The sequence below is a fragment of the Schistocerca serialis genome, chromosome 1 (genome assembly GCF_023864345.2).
Source record: "Schistocerca serialis cubense isolate TAMUIC-IGC-003099 chromosome 1, iqSchSeri2.2, whole genome shotgun sequence".
Taxonomy (NCBI): Eukaryota; Metazoa; Arthropoda; class Insecta; order Orthoptera; family Acrididae; genus Schistocerca; species Schistocerca serialis.
In genome coordinates this window covers 249271171-249288321 of record NC_064638.1, presented here as the reverse complement: position 1 = coordinate 249288321, position 17151 = coordinate 249271171, and the positions used below count along the sequence as shown (strand labels likewise).

At 43.2% G+C, this 17151-nt stretch overlaps 1 protein-coding gene across 1 annotated transcript in view; it reads left to right on the top strand.

Annotated features, from left to right (window-relative positions):
• LOC126467134 (nitric oxide synthase, salivary gland) overlaps positions 1-17151 on the top strand; it is a 719566-nt gene that overhangs the window by 551280 nt on the left and 151135 nt on the right. Inside the window, exons 9-10 of the mRNA XM_050096439.1 lie at positions 3099-3293; positions 8393-8487. Coding sequence (XP_049952396.1) covers positions 3099-3293; positions 8393-8487 — 290 coding nt within the window. The remainder of the gene's footprint in view (positions 1-3098; positions 3294-8392; positions 8488-17151) is intronic.

The window sequence follows — 17151 nt, the reverse complement described above, 5'->3', positions numbered from 1 at the left end:
GTGCGTGCATTGAGACTTCGAGCAGTTGCTATGAACCTAAATTGTTGTTATACTGCGTAAGCTCTTTGTGTAAATGAAAATTAAATGGAAAATAATGAAGTTTGCCTACTGTCTCTTAAGTACCACATTTTGTTCGCTAACGTACACTTCGAAGGACAGTTTCATCTTCATGGCTTCAGCTGGCTATTTCCATTCATTTTACTGTCTCCATTTGGACAAAATTAGTACGAAAAATTGCATATTCATTTCTGACTGTTTCTTCTTTCAAAGTACTCACTTTACGTTCCTTTAACTTATTTATAAGTTATTAATCTAAAGGTTTGTGATACCTTGTACAAGCTAGTAGGAAGACTCTTTAAGTTTGCACTTTGTGGAGGACCAGGCTTCAAATCCACTTTCACCCATCTAGATTTAGGATTTAGGCGGTGTCTCTAAATTTTGTAACTTCATTGCCAATCGGGATGACTGCTGTGATTTCTGTACCTTGACGACAGCCTCGGACGTGCTGCTGATATGTGAGTGGCAACAGGAACGCTATTCCCAACAAACAGTATCAGGCACGCCCACAGATAAATATCACAACTATTGAAATAACTGGAAATGTCGATGTGTAGAAAACTGATTTATTCATCTTCTTTACTTCACGTATATAAATTAATAATTGGGAGCCATTAGCGCGAAACTTTCTTCACTCACTCAGTTACATGTTCCTTCCATTTTCTCCGATTTTTCTTTATTATTTTGGTTTACGTTATATATTCCTAAATTTTTCCTTACAGCCTCATTTCTTTTACGATCTTTCTTTGTACATTCTTCAACTCTCTTAGGAATCTCATTTCTTGGGCCTGTATTCTACTTTATTAGTGTCTTGTTGTCACTCATGTCTCACTTCCATAGCTCAGGTTTTGTACAGCTGTTGTATAGCACACTGGACTCGCATTCGGGAGGAAGATGGTTCATACCCGCGTCCGGCCATCCTGCTTTAGGTCTTCCGTGATTTCCCAAAATCGCTTCAGGCAAATGCCGAGATAGTTCCTTATACTCCGTCTCTAATGACCTCGTTGTCGACGGGACGTTAAACGTTAATATCCTCCTCCTCTTTCTGTTGTATTATAATACTTCGTCTAGGTTTCTTTCCTGGCTTAATTCTGCAGTGATCCATATATGAAAGTGAATTTATTTAATTTTTCGTCCATATCATTGTTATAAGTGATGTCGCATCCTAGATATTTAAAATGTATAACTTTCTGCAAGATTTTATTATTCAAGGCTATTTTAGTTTTTATTAGTTGTCTGCCCTATACAAATATTCCTGGCATGTGCCAATTCCCCACTTAGAGACTAAGTCGAAATTAGTGAACATGATTATCTTATTCCCGGCGTGGCGATGTCTTGCGCTTTCCCTGATTTGCCATCCCGTCGAACTCGCCGTTAGAATGCGTTGAGATTTCTTCAACGACCAGGTCGATGCTCCTCAGTAGGTGAGCCCCGACAGAACTACCGTCAAGTCGCGCAGCGCTACCCCGTTTTGCGTAGTAATATGAAACTTCGTTCTATTTGTTCCACATGATGCTACCGTGCAACATAGTTTCTGATATGCTTGCGACCTCTGCCGTAGGCCGTACGAATTGCTAACGTTATCGTCTGCCTGGCGATTAGGCTGCCACCTGCAGCCTGCATTGCTAGAAGGTAGTCTAACCTGCAGCGTTGTTACTTCCATGCGACTTGCTGTTGCAACACTAAATCGCTTAAGGCAAACACCTGAACGGTTCCCACGAAAACCGCAAGACCAGTTGACGTTATTAGAGGCAGAGCGCTAGTTAGGACTAGGGAAAGATAGGAAACGAAACCGACTCGCTTGATTTCTTTATAAAATGTCAGAAATAATAGTGTTACAGAAGAGAAGAAAATTAAATTGGCAGTACAATTATGGCTCCTATTCCAACTTCAGTTATGACAATAGAGACCACTTCCGAAGACAGCGAGCTCTAGCTCTTTCCATACCAGAGTGAAAGACGATAGCTTCATTTATCACCTTCCCAGAAGAGCCGTCGAATTGATGTGATTTTACCTAAGTCACGATAAGTATACCGCCCCAAGCTAGAGAAGCAGTTACCAGGCCCCACAAATTCAGAGCGAATGAAGCGTGAAATTATTTAGAGTTCCTCAGAAAATTAGGGCTGATGGACGTCAATTGTGATGGAAATCTCAGATCCTTACCACTCCGTAAGTACAAGAGAGGAATCGTAACTTTGAATCCATAAGAAACGTTCAGAAACTACAAATCGTCACTGGAGCAAATTGTAGACCCTTTCAGACTCCGTCTTTTCATTCAACAGCTACCTTTTTTCTCGCCGTAAATCCTACTCATTACGATTTTCATAAAATGTCATATAATCAACATAAAATAGTTCCTCAGATACGATCACTGTCAACACACCTGGTGTACATGTGTTGGAATTTAATAAAGTTACAGTAACTTAGCGTTAAATATTTTCTCATTGTTTACCGGTTTTTGAAGATTCAATATTCCTTGGTCTAAACTGTCCGTTAAAGAATATCTTAATTTTGTGATGATATTCCTAAAAATTACAACATTTTTACAATAACTTTACAAAAAATTGCCTTATTCCATTCTCTCCTTTTGGTGAAGAAGTACGGAAAATATGCAACCATTCATTTGAAAAAACGTAAAAAATTCGTCCCATACAGTATTAAGTAATTTTCAAGTAAAGCACCTTGGTGTTTTCTTTATACTTTTAGAAAATGTTTTCGTGTGTTTCCTTACTGTGCAAAAATTGTTAAACGTTAAGTGCGCCGTTTCCTCTGAGTCCCCCTGTAAGAAACTTACCTTCAAGCAAGAAGTCCGTAATTAGTACTTACGCAGAACGAACCAGTGTTTATCACAGGCACTGTGGCCTTCACGCAAGCTGTCGAGGTCGTCAAGCTTCTGGCACTGAATGAGATCTTGACCACACATGGTTCATGTGCTATCGGATTTCAACATAACTGTATTGCACTGACAATAGGACCACAAACGGTGAGTTAAGGAAGTGTACTGTTGTAAATTAGTAACTCACGTGCTTTACCACCTGCAGGTGAGGGGCGTGACGATTGTGGACCACCACACGGCCTCCGAGAGCTTCATGAAGCACTACGAGAACGAGATGCGGCTACGCAACGGCTGCCCCGCTGACTGGATCTGGATCGTGCCGCCAATCTCTGGCTCGGTGTGCCCCGTCTTCCACCAGGAGATGGCGCTCTACATGCTCAAGCCCTCCTACGAGTACCAGGCAAGTGGTTGCCTCTGAAACTTCAGATAAACAAACCTTCTTCCCGACAACGTCTCTGGGCGGAAAGCTTTCTTTTCTGTGTTACTCTGGCCTTCTGAGCTTCGTAGTATTCCATTGCACCACCTTCCGTCCCCATTCTATCTTCAAGTGTCACCTGTATCATAAATATGATCGGGTTGTGATGCCTTACAGGACATCACACAAACTAGTAAGAATATAGATATGAAATTCATGCATATGACTTACAAGGAGCTAAAAATTTTCTTTCAGTCACAACTACGAGAGATGTTCATTCTATCGTTTAATTACACGAAACTAAGCTATAAAAACTATGGCATCACAATGTTGATGGCGTCAACGATCCGAACCTAGGGGTGTGGAGGTCAGCTCAAGAAGAAGAAACTCAGGACCGTGGCTACTGGGAAGCGATGTTGTTGGGATAGGAGCTTGGGGATTTGTTACATCCGCAGTCAGCGAACAAGAACGATTCACAAGACTTAAAAGAAACAAAGTCCATTTCCTGTATATCTCTTTCCAGTGGTGACCTGCGGCCTGTAAGGCTGAAAGTCTAATTAAGAAACAATAATTCCATTAAAGGCCAAATTACATCAAGAACAATTAATTTCTGGCTAAATATGCTGCTAACAAAATATCCTTTTGCCGCAGGCCAATTCAAATAATAAGAACAGTTAATTCTTCGACTAATTAGTTATGGTGGAAGGACAGTATTGAAAAGTACTTAAACCAACTGAAATTATGCTGACGGCTGTTAGCGTAATCCCAGATAATGATAAGTAGGTCAGTTAGTGAAACTTCCTGGCAGATTAAAACTGTGTGCCGGACCGAGAATCGAACTCAGGACCTTTGCCTTTCGCGGCCAAGTGCTCTACCATCTGAGCTACCCACGCACGACTCATGCCCCGTCCTCACAGCTTTACTTCTGCCAGTACCTCATCACCTACCTTCCAAATTTTGCAGAAGCTCTCCTGCGAATCTAGCAGAACTAGCACTCCTGAAAGAAAGGATATTGCGGAGACATGGCTTAGCCACAGCCTGGGAGGTGTTTCCAGAAAGATTTTCACTTTGCAGCGGAGTGTGCTCTGATATGAAACTTCCTTCGTAGGAGAGCGTCTGCAAAGTTTGGAAGGTAGGAGACGAGGTACTGGCAGAAGTAAAGCTGTGAGGACGGGGCGTGAGTCGTGCTTGGATAGCTCAGATGGTAGAGCACTTGCCCGCGAAAGGCAAAGGTCTCGAGTTCGAGTCTCGGTCCGGCACACAGTTTTCATCTGCCAGGAAGTTTCATATCAGCGCACACTCCGTTGCAGAGTGAAAATCTCATTCAGGTCAGTTAGTGTTTCTCGAGTTGAACACCAATTAGTCATTCTGGAGTTGAACACCAACTAGTGATAGTCAGTCTCCACAAGGGGTGAGAGGAATTAGAGTTCTGTGTAGCCGCAGTTATCGATCAGTATTAAATGTAGGTCCAAACTGTTGATAAGACGTTGTAGGCCATACGTCTACTAGTAATGCTCCGGAGTCTTGCGGTTCCCCGGGGGGACGAGACCGTGGCGTAGCTAACGGTGGACTGCGACTCATCTTCCAGGATGCACTGTAGTAAGATCCCGGTTACGGAAGAGCTATTGCTCTCTGTGCTTGGCCCAGCCGCTTTCTCGGTGGAGACTGCCTTCTGCGGTCTGTGACCGGCCTTTAAATGGGCTGCCCAAGGCTGAATCCTCCGTGTACTATTTTCAGTCACATGCTGTGAGTAAAAAGTAGTTCCTGTACGTCCTGACCTCTAGCGGCGCATTTGACACTTCCTGGCAGGTCCCGGTTTGACCTACAGGCTGGGCCCTCCTCGGTCCGGTACGGGCTGGTGGTCGAAATGCATCAAGGTTCATCAATAACACCCGTTATTTCCTTCGTACTTTGGGATAAGACACTGTCCTTGTTAAGCGATATGGGCTGCGGCAATTCTGTGGTCCGTGGCGATGTCTTGCGCTTTGGCTGATTTGCTAAGTTAGAGGTATCTGTTCTTTAACATCAGGTGAATATTGTACACTGAAGACTCAAAGAAACTGATTCTCCTGCCTAATATCGTGTAGAGCCACCGCGGTCACGAATAAGTGCCGCAACAAGACGTGGCATGGACTCGACTAATGCCTGAAGTAGTGCTTGTGGGGAGGGGGGGGTGGAAATTGACACCATGAATCCTACAGGACTGTCCATAAATCCGTAAGAGCACGAGAGTGTGGGATCTCTTCTAAACAGCACGTTGCAAGGCATCCCCGATATGCTCAATAATGTTCATGTCTGTGGAGACTGGTGGCTAGCGGAAGTGTTTGAACTCAGAAGAGTTCCCTGGAGCCACTCTGTAGCAATTCTGGACGCGTGGGCTGTCGCATTGTCCTGCTGAAATTGCTCGTCGGAATGCGCAATGGGCATGAATGCACGCAGGTGATCAAACAGGATGCTTACGTATGTGTCATCAGTCAGAGTCGTATCTAGACGTATCAGGGGTCCCATGTAATTCCAACTGCACACGCCCCACACCATTACAGAGCCTCCTCAGCTTGAACAGTCCCCTGCTGACATCCCGGGTCCATGGATTCATCAGGTTGTCTCCATACACGTACACGTCCATCAGCTTGATAGAATTTGAAACGAGACTCGTCCGACCAGGCAACATGTTTCCAGTCATCGGCAGTCCAAGGTCGGTGTTGACGTCCCCAGGCGGCGCGTAAAGCTTTGTGTCGTGCAGTCATCAAGGTAACACAAGTGGGCTTTCGGCTCCAAAAGCCCTTATCGATGATGTTTCGTTGAATGGTTCGCACGCTGACACTTGTTGATGCCCCAGCACTAAAATCTTTTGCAATTTGCGGAAGGCTTGTACTTCTGTCACCACTGAACGATTTTCTTCTGTCGTCCTTGGTCCCGTCCTTGGTGGATCTTTTTCCGGCCGCTGCGACGTCGGAGATTTGATGTTTTACCGGATTCCTGATATTCTTGGTAAACTTGTGGAATGGTCGTACGGGAAAGCCCACAACTCATAGCTACCTCGGAGATGCTGTGTCCCATCGCTCGTGGGCCGACTATAACACCACGTTAAAACTCACTTAAATCTTGATAAGCTGTCACTGTAGCAGCAGTAGCCGGTCTATCAACTGCGCAGACACTTGTCTTATATAGGCGTCGCCTGCCGCAGCACCGTATTCTGCCTTTTTACATATCTCTGTATTTGAATACGCATTTCTATACCAGTTCCATATTTCGGATATTATTAACTATTCCCGAAATACGAAATGTTACTTCCTTCTAGACAAAAATGCTTTTCATAAAATCTTCATTTTTATCAGTTCTGTTTAACATGTCACTTGTAAAGCTATTCCGCTGTATCTCAATCAGTGATTACAGCCTCTGCACAATATATGCTTTGTACATTTACTGCCTCACTTATCTTTCATGGAAATCGCACACTGTTATTTTGTATATCTGAACGTTTTGTGAAGCATGTCGAACTGATTTCTTTAATCTGCTCAGCTTCTTTTGACAGGCAACCTCTACCTGTTTATTAGGAACTTGTAGGTCCTGCTTCGTGCGTTACACAATAATTTATGTCTAGAAAGTGACTGTGCTATGCATCTATCCTTTTGACATTTGATTCTAGTTTCTCACACACACGACGAATTTGCCTTTACACCTTGCTCATGGATGTGATTTCTTCTGACCACAATACCAGTTGTTATTTCTGCTTGACTGACTCCGTCTTTATACTGCAACATACGTACAGGTAGTCCTCAGAATTTGTACAGAAATGTCAAAATCTTGAAGTTTTTATCATGTCCTTGGGGGAGTCCTGCGTCCGATACCTCTGTCACAATGACGACTCACAGACAAGAAATTCAGGAGCATATTCAGAAGCGGAAAGAACAGATCCGAAGTGTTTTATATATGCTGTTAAAGTAGGGTGCCGAAAATTGGCTGAGAAGATAAGAAACGAAGTACTCCGTAGAATGAGCGAGGAAAGGAATTTGTGGATAACCAGAACAGAGAACAAGATGATATGTCTTGTATTTAAGATATCAGGGAATACCAGCCAGGGTACCAGACGAAGCCATCGGAGCAAAAACCTGTAGAGATTGGCATACATCAAACAAGTAACTGGGGTCTTTGGTAGGAAGTGCTACTCTAAGATGAAGAGATTTGCAAAGAATAGGGACCTTGACACACGTATCAAACCAGTGTGAAGACAGATGAAAAAGAAATCCTACGCCATCTACGAGAAAGGATCCCATTGAGTACATTCTCAAGGCCTGACCTGCAGGTTTGTACTTTTGTAGTGGCCCTTAGTGTTTGGTACACTCCTGTGAGATATCTTTGTGAGGTATTAATCCGTGTCTTCGATAGTTTTGCACATGAAAAACAACGAAATTTGGGCATTACGATCTGGTCACGCTGTAAACGTCTCACGGATGTCGTCGCATTCTATATAATGAGCCATGCGATACCGTGTTTTCTCGATCTTATGTTTTTATTTTTATTTTTTAACAGTAATATCGTCTCGGAGTGGAGTGCAGATTTCCTTAGAAATCAAATTTGACTTACTTATGTTGAAGACCTTTAAACTCGCTACTCAGAGACGATGCGGTAGGGCATAATCAGTTACATCTAGGTATGTCTCCTGTTTTATCTGCATACACACCACCCATACACTGCTCTAACGTGAGGTAAGTGTGCTTGTGTAAACATTTTTTTGTTTTTGTTTTGGAAAGGAGATCTGTGCTATTATGGCAGGACAGTAGAATGTTTCTACATTATTCACATATTATTTTTTATAACCAAATGCCTCCTAATTTAGGTGTTCAATAAAACAAATGTTTCCGCCTTCTTGAAAATTAATCTTAATCGGTAACCACCTCTAAGAAGACTCAACTAAGGCCTTTGTGTTGAATTTCCCTTGCTCCTTTTACTACCTCCTTCTTGACTCCTGCCCACGTGTTCTTTAAATGCATTCCACATATTGTCGCAACATTGTCTACGTAAGTTACGCACCAACAGAGGCGCAGGATCGGTGGTACCATCATAAATTATCATTGTTACAGGAGCCAGCATGGAAGTCGCATGTGTGGAAGAAAGGACGGGATTCTGGAAAGTGTCGCAAACCAAGACGCAAGTTCCACTTCAAGCAGATTGCCAGGTGAGCTGGATATTTCACAGATGACAGTTGCATATTGCATAATTTGGACTAGGCAGATCTGTAATTCGCAGTTACCAGTCTGTATTCTGCTCGTGACGTTGTATATCACGAAAGTGTGAATATCGGATACACGTTCCTGCTAAACATACATCATGCATGTAACCCATAAAGTAGCGATAGCATAGACTAAACCCCTATCCTGAAATTTTGTCCCTTAATCAGTTCAAACACAGGATAAAAAAATAACGATTTTTCCTATTACAAATACATCATTCACGTGACAGGCAAGAGTTCTGACAAAAACCACGGTTGCGAAGTAACACGTTTGCTGTAATGATACCTCCATCCCTGAATTATCGCACATTTGCGCAGTGCAGGAAATACACAATTCGGTCTCAATTCATGACACAAAATGAAACTTGTGCCGCGGTTAACTGAGCTTTTACTCTTTGCTAAACTGGAGGAGAGGGTGTAAATGTGAGCACTCTATTTTATTTTTGACTTTAAAGTACTTTCTTTTTTTGAGATTTTTTTTCCCTTCATTAACAACTGTAACAACTACACTGAATGACGAGACGCAAAACGATTATTAATATGAATTTATTCCAGAGTCACAAAAAGACTCTTAAAATAGCACTAGAAGAAAATGGTATGCAAATGTGGGCCCTCTCCAAAAAAGTCACAGCACATATTTTAAAATGTTTTTCTAGCGAGTCTGCGTGTATATTAGCAATCCATTGCAGCAACACGCCAGTGAGCACCTGAAGATGACCAGCAGCTGTCTCGTTGAAATACTGTGCAGCTTCCACAATATTGTCCAATGCGATGCCCGTGAACCAATGAAGCTACTTACTGTAGTATCATCTTATCGAATATCACTGTGCTATTACTTTAAGCTAACCATAAGAACACGAAAAGAAAAATATTTGCAATCCAGAACAATCTACAATTCGGGCAGTAACCGACGAGGCGTCCACACTAATTGAAAGAAATGTTACAGCTGCTCGCTGATATTTTCTATGAACAAGTTGTACCGTTTACAGCACTGGCCGCAAATCTGCAGCATCTCCCAAACCCGGTTGGACTTAGTTACCTAGCTTATGTCTATCCAGGATCTCTTGAGCAGCAAATAGTCCTGCATAACCATGAAAGAGAACACGTTACTCCCATATAGAAGATGGGCAAAAGATACGGAGTATATTCTAATGAATGAAAAGCAAACTTCTTTCGACGAATCGGCACGGCCACAGCCTAGGCGTTTATTTGCAGAATGAATTCGTTTCACCACCGACAAGTGCAACATTAATGCTGAAAACAATCATCTAGGCTGTGACTAAGTCATTTCTCCGCAACAAAGTTTCCTACGGAAGCATTAGTCACTCAAGGTTGAAAGTCTGCCAGTCCTTTTGAAACTGAGTGTTCATATGTGATGGACGTACCCTCATATGATGAGAGGTCGGGACACGTAAAGCACCCAAGAATACTGTCGAACATGATCGTTTTGGTGGGCCACGTGTTACGTTGCGGGGAGGCATAATGTTGCACGGGCGTGCTGGCCAAATCTCTGATCGCGGTACACAACCAGGTGAACGTCACTGTGAAATTATAGTTACTATAATTAAATTTTCCCCGAGACATAAAAGTCTCATCTTTGTCTACTATAATGCTGGAATCTGAAGAAATGAATTAAAATTTGTGCTGGGACCTGGACGCGAACGCGGGTCTTTTGGTTTACTTCGTAGAAACGCCGACCATTACACCACACCTTGGCAGCGCAGAAAATTGAAGCATCTAAGTCAATGTAATGTAGAGACCAATAGTGCACTTCCCATTGACTTAGAATCATGAAATTTGGCAAAAAGCAAGTTTTTACAGTAGAACTAAAGAGAAAAGTACGAGAATTGTTAATTTGTAATTGTATCACAAGAAAAAAAGTTTTTTGTTATCTGTCTGTCTGCCTGTCCGTAAGTCTATTAAGAACCCTTTTTCTCAGGAACGGACTGACGTATCAGGTTGCAATTTATGTCACATACTAAGGTCTGCTCTCCCTTGAAGGTGTAAGAAACTGAAGATTTTAAGTCAATGCAATGAAAACATACGGCCATTTAGTTCACATACTTAGATACTCGCAGACTCACTCATCAAAGATTTTTGGACAACATGGTTGTGGAGATGAAGCAGCGATTATAATTCAGAAACAGTCTTAATCACATTTATTATTATTATTATTATTGTTAACTTCACTTTCTCAGACGTTAAGTCCGGTTAAAAATGAAGTGACGCGGACCTTGATCAAGCGTCACTTCCTTTTAACTGTACGGTATGTGTTATATTGCATTTAGGAACTTTCGGGTAATTGAACATGTATCAATAATTACGGATTTCTGTAGCTGTATATATATGTTTGGATGTAGCTGTATTGCATTGATGTACTGGTGGATATTGTGTGGTATGACTCCTGTAGTTGATAGTATAATTGGTATGATGTCAACTTTATCCTGATGCCACATGTCTTTGACTTCCTCAGCCAGTTGGATGTATTTTTCAATTTTTTCTCCTGTTTTCTTTTGTATATTTGATGTATTGGGTATGGATATTTCGATTAGTTGTGTTAATTTCTTCTTTTTATTGGTGAGTATGATGTCAGGTTTGTTATGTGGCGTTGTTTTATCTGTTATAATGGTTCTGTTCCAGTTTAATTTGTATTCATCATTCTCCAGTACATTTTGTGGTGTATACTTGTATGTAGGAATGTGTTGTTTTAAAAGTTTATGTTGTAAGGCAAGCTGTTGATGTATTATTTTTGCGACATTGTCATGTCTTCTGGGGTATTCTGTATTTGCTAGTATTGTACATCCGCTTGTGATGTGATCTACTGTTTCTATTTGTTGTTTACAAAGTCTGCATTTATCCGTTGTGGTATTGGGATCTTTAATAATATGCTTGCTGTAATACCTGGTGTTTATTGTTTGATCCTGTATTGCACTCATGAATCCTTCTGTCTCACTGTATATATTGCCTTTTCTTAGCCATGTGTTGGATGCGTCTTGATCGATGTGTGGCTGTGTTAGATGATACGGGTGCTTATTATTATTATTATTATTATTATTATTACTATACCGCCAACCGGTTTCAACCCGACGTAGGGGTCATCTTCTGACCGTTTACACCATTGGTCGACTGCTGGTGGTGTCACTCCTGCCTACATGATAGTTTCCTGTCGTTATGTAGACAGGAGTGACACCACCAGCAGTCGACCAATGGTGTAAACGGCCAGAAGATGACCCCTACGTCGGGTTGAAACCGGTTGGCGGTATAATAATAATAAATGCGATTAAGACTAAATGGCTTTGAGCACTATGGGACTTAACATCTGAGGTCATCAGTCCCCTAGAACTTAGAACTACTTAAACCTAACTAACCTAAGGACATCAGACACATCCATGCCCGAGGCAGGATTCCAACCTGCGACCGTAGCGGTCTCATGGTTCCAGACTGAAGCGCCTAGAACTGCATCGAATAGCGCAGGTGGAATAGCTCTTGGAACGAGAGGATATTCGGTGAATGAACTGGCCTGCCCGTTCCAACGACTTAAGTGTCATCGATCACGTTCGGGATGCGTTGGGAAGACGTGCTGCAACATGCTGACATGCAACAATGATCGTTCAGCGGTTTTCAACCGCGCTGGTGGCGGGATGGAACTCTGTACTATAACAATCCTTTACCAAACCCGTGACCAGCATGGAAGCACGTTGCTAAGTATACGATGCCATCGTGGCGATCACTAGTCCTATTAAGAATGATGTGCTACCTGTTGAAATGTCCAGAGGATCATCGTAACACGCGGCGCCTCCAGTCTACTCATTATTATTGGATAAAAGTCACATTTCGTATTTCTTTCAGTTACCTTCTGTACTACACTGTAGCAGTTTTCTCTGTGTGCACTCCAAGTTTCATCGAGCTATGTTACTTGGCAGCGACGCATCATCCGAAAGTTCCTTTCGTCCTTAAGTTTGGCATGTCAGTTTACATGTTCGTACCAATGTTTGTGGGAATTACATGAATTTAGACTTTTGGGCACTATTTAGAGCATTTTGTTGGCCGTTCACGGGTCTGTCCATCTCCTCGTGAAGTGGGTTCAGAGCAGCGTGGCAGGTGACCGCTCAAAATCAAGTTTCGGTTGTACTGCTTCTCTTCCGCTGACTAGGGTTGCCGCTGTTTGTCTGCCTCATTCCGTGGATGTACTGGACCGACTCCTGTCCCCTTCTTGCATGGTTGTCCATGTAGACGTTTCCCTTGCAGTCGTTCATGTTTACAAATTTTAGCTAGTCTTATGGGGTCCATGCATTCCACATGATCCAATTACATTTTTCTTGTCTTTATCCATTTCTTTATTTTTTATTCCACACCGTTCCCTTACCGACACAACTATTCATTTTTCCCACCTCGTTACTCCTTGGATCCGTCTTAGTATCTTCATTTCCACAATCATTAACTTTTGTTTTACCTTTCTCGTTTCTGCTCCAATTTCTGTTTAACATGTCAAACACGGTGTTTCTTTGTTCTACATATTTCTGTTTTCCCCTCAGATGCCATCAATTCGTTCCTTTATGAAGTATTTTGCAGGCATCCAGCTACCCTTACTCCCACCGTCACTTGATTTATCACTTCCACCGTCACGTCTATACAGCAAGTGCTTTCGACACACTTAGTTTTTTGTTGTACTGCCCTGAAAATTGAATCTTTTATTTATGTCACCATGGCATCGGTTTCATTTTCCTTCGACATTCTACATAGCGTTTAACTTTTTTTTCCCTTTTCTTGCTTCGCAGTGTTCGTGACGCTTTTAATTACTTAATGGGAAAAAAGTTTAGGTCAGGGCTGTTAATGTGCCGTGCGGCAAAGTTGTGGTCTAGCGAGGCGCAACGGCGGGTCCTGTTCGGTGCGCAGCTACTTGCTGGGTTCCGAGCTCGATCGCCGCCAAAGTTCTCCCTGCACGGCCGAGCCGAGCTTTACAAACTTGCCGGAATGTCTCTCTTACAGAGTGCTCCAAGCACTGCTTTGCTTCCCACGATTTTCTCTGGCGCACCACACGCAACGCCCTCCTCCCAGTGGGAGCTCCCAAGAAACGAAGAAAAATGCGGTAGTGGGGTGTATCGAATTCAAGTGGTGAAGTTTTCGTATGTCACAGTCCATTTTTCTAACCCTACCGGTCAGTAAGCCTTCTTCAATAACAGATGGTAATAAGTTTTGGAATATTCCCCACTTAAACTTTGCTTTTTGTAGGTTCAGGCTGCATCAACAAGATTGTTGGTTTGGAGCCCACAGCACCTTATTAGGGATGCTCCTATTGGGGGTGGCATGCTTTTGACTTTCTCGAGCCGATGATCTGAGTTATCCAAAATTTCGCACTACCTGGTACCTTATCAACAGTATCAGGACACTAGATGTCACGAGAGGCGGGGTCGCCATTATACAGGACTATTCAAAAAGAAAGAACAGAATCCACCTGTTTATTGGAGGCAAACTATAATGAAGAGCCAGAGAAACTGGTACACCTACCTAATATCGCGTAAGGCCCCCGCGATCACGTAGAAGTGCTGCAACACGACGTGGCATGGACTCGACTAATATCTGAAGTATGGCTGGAGGAAGTTGACACCATTACTCCTGCAGGGCTGACCATAAATCCGTAAGAGTACAAGGGAGTGGAGATCTCTTCTCAACAGCACATTGCAAGGCCGCCCAGTTTTGCTCAATAATGTTCATGTCTGGGGAGTTTAGTGGCCAGCGGAAGTGTTTAAACTCAGAAGAGTTTCCTGGAGCCACTCTGTAACAATTCTGGACGCGTGGGCTGTCGCATTGTCCGTCGGAATGCGCAATAGAGATGAATGCATGCAGATGATCAAACAGGATGCTTACCTACGTCACATCAGTCAGAGTCGTGTCTAGACGTATCAGGGGTCCCATATCATTCCAATTGCACACGCCCCACACAATTACAGAGCCTCGACCGGCTTAAACAGTCCCCTGCTGACATGCAGGGTCCATGGATTCATGAGGTTGTCTCCATGCCCGTACACTTCCATCGACTCGATACAATTTGATACGAGACTCGTCCGACACGGCAGCATGTTTCCAGTCATCAACAGTCCAATGTCGGTGTTGACGGGCCTAGTCGAGGTGTAAAGCTTTGTATCGTGTAGCCGTCAAGGGTACACGAGTGGGCCGTCTGCAGCAATTTGCGGAAGGGTTGCACTTCAGTCACGTTGAACGATTATCTTCAGTTGACGTTGGTCCCGTTCTTGCAGGATCTTTTTTTTCCGGCCGTAGCGATGTCGGAAATTCGACGTTTTACCGGATTCCTGATATTCTCGGTAGACAGGTGAAATGGTCCTACGGAAATTTCCCACTACATCGCTACCTCGGAAATGCTGTGTCTTATTGCTGGAGCGCCGACTATAACACCACGTTCAAACTCACTTAAATCTTGATAATATGCCACTCTAGCAGCAGTAACCGATCTAACTACTGCACCAGACACTTGTAGTCCTATATAGGCGTTGCTGACCGCAGCGACATATTCTGCCTGTTACCATATCTCTGAATTTGAATACGCATGCCTATAACAATTTCGCAGCGCGGGGTAGCCGCGCGGTCTAGGCGCCTTGTCACAGTCCGCGCGGCTCCCCCCGTCGGAGGATTTAGTCCTCCCTGGGGCATGGGTGTGTGTGTTGTTCATAGCTTAAGTGAGTTTAAGTTAGATTAAGTAGTGTGTAGGGATAGGTACCGATGATCTCAGCAGTTTGGTCCCATAAGACCTTATCACAAATTTCCAAAATTTATAACAATTTCTTTGGCCTTTCAGTGTCTGAGAGACAGAAAGACATTGCAAATGTCACTGGTTAGAGGAAGTTTGAGAGTTTTATATTCGCATAAACACTATACAGTACTCTCAACATGAGAGCTATGTGTTGCTCGAGAAACATAGATACGGTAGCCCATTTCAATCTACACACGGATCAACAGGTACGCCCACAGATAAAAGTCGTAAGGTGTGATGTCTGGTGATGTGGGAGGCCAACACCAGTGAACAAGATATTGTTGCTCACCTTCTCCAGTCCAATGTCGTGGGATGCTGTTGTTAAGATAATACCTTACCACAAGGTTAAAGTGAGTCAGGGCGCCATCAAGCATTAAAATTATTGATATCTTCATACAGTTTAAGGAACAACCAATTTCGCAGCATGCCCAGGTATGATATTCTTGTCACAGTTTCCTCCGCAAAAAAGAAAGGTCCATAAATTTTGGGAACAGAAATGGCAGGAAACACATTCAGTATCTGTAAGTCTCTTTCATGTTCCATGGAAACGTTAGGATCTTGTGACCCCCCAAATTCTTACATTATGGCGGTTTACATTACCCGATAGATGAAACGTCGATTCGTCCGAGAAGGTGAGTCATTGTAAAAGGTGTCCTCTGCCATGTCCTGGAGAACTAAAACGCAAAATCAGAAACCTTCTGTTACGGTCGCCGGGAAGCAATTGCTGCAGTAACTGCAACTTGTAAAGCTTCATATGCAGGCGTCGTTTCATAACACGCCACACCGTTGTTTTAGGAAGTTAAAGTTCCTGGCCTGTCCGTCTTGTAAACATCCGAGGAATCCTTGTGAACGCATCTCGGATACTCTCGACAGTTTCATCAGAAGTGCGTGGACGAACAGTGATCTTCCTTTTGCATATGCAACCAACTTCCAAGAATTTTTTATGCCATTCATAAATCTGCTTGCGCAGAGGCTGCTTCTTGACAACTCGACGGCGGAATGCATGGCTACCCCCGTCGGAGGGACCAGTCCTCCCTCGGGTATGGGTGTGTGTGTTGTCCTTAGCGTAAGTTAGTTCAAGTTAGATTAATTAATGTGTAAGCCTAGGGACCGATGACCTCAGCAGTTTAGTCCCATGGGAACGCACCAAATTTTTCCCCGGTCAGCCAGGACGTTTCACCTCCGGAGTGAGTTACAGCGTCGACTTATCTCCAGATCCCAGCGTCCACATTACTCCCTTCTCCAGTCTCAGCTCTTGAGAAGAAATTGGCCGCCATTCCTCCATAGGCATTCAGACATCTCATTGGAAGTGTTCCCAGCAAGAGAGGGCCACGCTTGACTTCCAAAGCGCTACCTGCAGTCCAGCTAGCACAATGACTGCACGTAGGGAATTAAAAAGAAAGGGTACAATGTTCGAGCCGCCCCACATAACCCACACATTACAGCAGTTATTGCTAAGCGAAACTTGACGTGATGGTGCCACTATACAAAGGCTGACTGAAAACTAGTGGTCTGGATTCATGAATCATACTATACCCCGTGGCAAAATGATGGAAGGGTTTGGGAGCGCCTGGACAACCTTTCCTACCATCATATGTTTCTTCTCTTCACAGCCCCGTCTTCCTAAAAAAAAAAAAAAAAAAATCGGTGCAAGTTCGTACGTATCGAAGCAAGTATCTTCACACATAATTTTTCCACTGGCAAACATGTTGTTGCCGACGTGAGAAAAGCCGGGAAAGCACTGTGAAGAACAATTAATTTAAAAACATAATACTTCTTCACATTACAGTTCAAGACTGGTATTAACGTTCGATGTGATGTATTACGTCGTAACCTATCCT